Here is a 4,704-nt window from a genome sequence, read left to right as displayed (position 1 = left end):
TGATCTTTGCCTGTTTTCTTGGATTTCTCCCTCTCGTCTCGCCCCTGTGAATCTGTCTGCTTATCGGTGACCTACGCTAGCCCTGTGACTATTCTTGTGTTTTGCCTGCCATGTACCTGTTTGCCAGTGTTTTGACCCTGCCTGTTTACCACGTCTCTTAAATAAAGTCTGCAGATGGATCCACATGTCTCATGTCTTGTCAGCCCCGTTACAGCTGTATTAGGTCAAAAGGGTGCTTCTACTAAATACTTAGCAAAGGGTCTGAATACTTAGGACCATGTGATATTTCAGTTTTTCTTTTTTAATAAATCTGCAAAAATGTCAACAATTCTGTGTTTTTCTGTCAATATGGGGTGCTGTGTGTACATTAATGAGGAAAAAAATTTACTTAAATGATTTTAGCAAATGGCTGCAATATAACAAAGAGTGAAAAATTTAAGGGGGTCTGAATACTTTCCGTACCCACTGTAAATTGAGCCCTCAAGTGGATCTCAGCCATTTCCACCACTTGCTGTAAAGCCCAATGCATGGATAAGCTAGTAAATTGTACTGCAGTTGCTAGTGTCACATTATAGACTTAACATTAACTATATCCTTGAGTTACTGTAATATAATGTTCATTAGTGAGAACACAAAGGGCAATTCTGATGCCTGTTTGCAGACTAGTGAAAAAAATCTATCAAAAATAAAGAAGTTGCCTGAACATTTACTTCAGCATAGTATTGCATCATTGTGTTGTCTGGACTCTCTCAAGAGATGAATCAGAAGATATATTTGGATTCAATGACGCAAATGTCCAATGATCTTTGTAATATAAGAGAATAAGGACGAGCATTTACAACTGAGTAATATTCAAAGCAGCTCACAAGTGTTTAGACTTTCACAGTCATTGTGTGCTCAGGCTCTAAAACTTCATGTATACAGGTTTGTGATTGAAATATTATGCAGAAACTTTACATAAAGGTATACTTTCAGCATTTGAAAATAGCTGATAGAAAAGTAAGATGACAATTTTGTGAATTCCCTAAATTTTGTTTAAGTCTTCATGGTCATTTCTATTTTCAGCTTGTTCAAATCAAAGCACAAAGCTGCCATGAGTTCTATAAATGCAAGTTTTGTCCAGAATATGTCTATAGTTCGTCCAGAATACTTTTTCATCACTGGACTTTCAGGAATACCATACAGCAGTTATTACTATATATTTTTGTGTGTCACATATTTTATTGCTGTAATTGGGAACTCTGCAGTCCTCATCATTATTGCAATGGAACGAAGTTTGCACAGTCCAAAATACATTGGTGTGTTTAACTTGGCCTTGGCTGACCTTGGTGAAACTAATGCATGGATTCCTAACACGATCAAGATTTTTTTATCTGACTCACAGTACATGTCCTACAATGCTTGCTTGGCTAATATGTTTTTTGTGAACCTCTTTGTTACTCTGCAAAGTGCCACTCTTGTTGTTCTGGCATTTGATCGCTACATTGCAATTTGTTTGCCTTTAAGATATCATGCCATAGTGAATAATACTGTCATGTCTTTAGTTTTTGTAGTAGTATGGGCATTTAACACTTCTCTGGTGGCCCTGACAGCGTCTTTGATGACACAACTTTCATTCTGTAAATCTAATGTGGTACAGAGTTATTATTGTGATTATGGAGCAGTGTTGAGGATGGCATGCAACGATAACAGAATTAATATGTTCTTAACAAACCTCATCGTAGCTTTGTTCCTTGTTGCACCATTGATCATTATAGTCCTGTCATATATGGGCATTGTTTTTGCCTTAAGTAAAATTACAACTTGGGAAGCACGTTTAAAAGCACTGCAGACCTGTGTTTCTCACCTTTTGTTGGTTGTATCTTTCTTTCTTCCTGTCATATGCATTTTTATTGCTTCATTAGTTATTTCTCTCCCTCCCAATGCCAGAGTCATCAGTGGATCTCTTTCATTGTCTCTTCCACCAATGTTAAATCCCATTATTTATGTTTTAAACACAGCTGAAATCAGAGTCTTAATTCAAAAACTGCTTAAAAACAGAATTGTGCCAATTAGAAAGAACATTTCAAAATGATGGTAATGATTGTTTGTGTTCTTCCATCATTAGGAATTAAATTACCTATATGAAAAATTAAATATATTTTTTCATAAATAAAAGTGTATGAGCAGAAAATAGTTAAATTCACTTTGCTACATTCCTAGCATGTGGGCGTTTGAGACGTGATGTGTGTTGGTGAACAGCAGCGATACGCAGTTTGTACTGTGTTCTTAATTACTGACCCCAAGACAAAACAACAAAATAGACTGAAAATTGTACAAGCTATTTGAATAATTTTTTGAGAGCAGTCTGTATTATGCTGACATATTTCATGTTGCCCTAAGGTTTCATCCACCCAAATGCTGTTAACTGTCATGTTTGTTCATATCATTCATATAATGCAAACCAAAGATCCATCTTCACATGAGTATGTCTGAGATCTGCTGATAAGGTTATTTTTATTGTCTCTCTGTTGCGATGTCTCAGCTTTTTGTTATTTCTGTATTTGCTGTACAATAAAGAATAAAAGCTAAACATGAATTAGAAATCAATTTATTGATGCAAGCTTAAGGTAATCATGTTTATTGATAAAGAAGGTCTACACATAAAATCTTAATTTCTTCATTTTTGTTATTATCTCGTTTATTTAGGGGCAACCTCTCTAAAAGTAGCACTGCAAAGGATCAGTTTTACTAGATAAAATGATACATGAATAAGAGAATAAGTTGCAAATAACACAATGACATTGAGATGGGCCATTTTCGGAGAGAGACTGTTGGAATAACAATAGAAACACTCCAAATGTCATGATTCATCATTAACAATACTGTATCATGCAGTGCTATTCAGCTATTCCTATAGCCTAAACAGGCAGTCATGTTTTAACCCAACTTTTTTTTACTGTGTCATAAGGAAAACCACTAGCTTAACTCTATTCAGGCATTGCAAGGCTTATCCACACATAGAGCTACATAGACGGAGAGTGAACAACTCCAGGGTAATGCTAAAAGTAACCTAATATTAGTGTGATCTATTACTACACACATCATAAGCCTGTCTTTTTAGGCAAGTGCCTGATATGGCTGTCATAAAATATTTACTGAATTTAAATATTATGGGACCCGGTTTAAAAAAATATCAGTTTCACTCTCCCAAAACGCCGGATCCATGTGGACGAAATGCCTATAAGATACAAAATTTATGCGTATACAGCTAAACTCCAAGCTCCGCGTGGACGGGGCCTAAGCCTTCAGTTTCTGTTCACTCTTGGTCCTGGATTAATGTTTTGAAATGGAATACATGTGTTGCTGCTAAAGGCGTGGGTATACTTCACTTTCCGCATTCCATTCCATCTCGCGCACAGCCTGCAAAGTATACTCAACCGCGGATGAGTGCGGACGGACGAGCTTGACACAGGCACAGTACCACCTACTTGTCTCTCAACTCCGCGCTCTGTCTCAACTTTTACCTTGCGCATGCACTGTTGTACGCGGACCGTCTGCGCGGTCTCAAAAAATTGCCTGCACGCGGACGGGGTGCGTGGCTGTCCGCGAGCCCTCCTGATGACGGAAATGATGTAATACGGTGCGTGGATGGCCGAAGTATACATTGGCCTTAACGAATTCTCCTGTCCTTTTTTTTTTGGAATTTAGAATTAAAGACTAGTTACATTTACTCTATTGTCGTGCACTTGACTACAGCCACGTCCCTTAACAGAATTCAGGACCTTAACAAGAAGACTGAACTGAGCAACATTATCTGGGCTGAGGATTTTTTCCTGCATTTCCAGCAGGAGGGACGGCTTTTGGAGCAGTATGTGAGGAGTTTCTGAGCCTGATACATCTGGTGAGTTGGAACGATTCCATGATTAATGCGTGCTTCCGGATGGGACTAAAAGATGATAATTTGTTTAGATTCTTGACTCCTGACGATTGCCGCAGACCCGTAGCAGATTTGATAAACTACGTTCTAGATTTAAATGGTTCCAAGTTCCTAGTCGATGTGGAGGATCATCACCCTCCTCCCATCCGGAAGTATGTGGGAGGAGCTCACTACAAGCCAGCTCCCTCCACATATGGTACCAATGAGCCCACTCCCTCCTTTCCTCCCACACTTCCCAGAGTTCTCCTAAGCTCCTCCCTAGTCCTCATCCCAGGATTGCCGGCCGCTCCTTCGTCAAGCCTGCCGGCCGCTTTGTGGTCGAGTCCGCCAGCCGTTCATCAGCCAGGATCACCGGCCGCTCCGCTGTCAAGTCTGCCGACTGTGATTTTTGATTCCCAGCCCATCATGACCGCCACACCTGTGCCCCTGGGAGTACTCGTGGAGTACGATGGGATGTCTTGGTGCCCAGATACAGCGGCCGCTCCACTCTCAAGGCCTCCGGACGCTCTACTCTCAAGCTCGCGGATGACAGCGGCTAACTCCTTCACCTCAAATCAAAAAAAGGAGGATGAGGAGAAAAAGACTGTTCTCCGCCCTTATCCTCTCCCCAGAGTCTGCTCCAGAAAGCTCTGTGCTAGCCAGCTCCGCTCCTCCAGAGCGCCCTCCAGCGCCCGCTCCTCCAGAGCGCCCTCTAGAATCCCTCCCGGCATTGAAGGACCTCATTTTCCCCAAGAATATTTTTTGGGGGGCGGGGGGGGGGGGGGGGGGGAGAGGAGCTCTGCCTG

General features: G+C 40.9%; 1 protein-coding gene and 1 pseudogene across 1 annotated transcript; one reads left to right on the top strand and one right to left on the bottom strand.

The window, feature by feature from the left end:
- The window catches only part of LOC107587962 (olfactory receptor 1M1-like), a 48,977-nt pseudogene that overhangs the window by 28,807 nt on the left and 15,466 nt on the right, over positions 1-4,704 (bottom strand).
- Positions 1,079-2,074, top strand: LOC107587345 (olfactory receptor 51A4-like). Its single transcript, XM_016275096.1, has one exon. It carries the CDS (start codon positions 1,094-1,096, stop codon positions 2,072-2,074), a length of 981 nt encoding a protein of 326 aa, XP_016130582.1. The 5' UTR covers positions 1,079-1,093.

The sequence above is a fragment of the Sinocyclocheilus grahami genome, unplaced genomic scaffold (assembly GCF_001515645.1).
Source record: "Sinocyclocheilus grahami isolate Dianchi unplaced genomic scaffold, SAMN03320097.WGS_v1.1 scaffold6.1, whole genome shotgun sequence".
NCBI classification, from domain to species: Eukaryota; Metazoa; Chordata; class Actinopteri; order Cypriniformes; family Cyprinidae; genus Sinocyclocheilus; species Sinocyclocheilus grahami.
The sequence above is the reverse complement of the archived record's forward strand: the minus strand, read 5'-3'. Positions and strand labels throughout refer to the sequence as shown.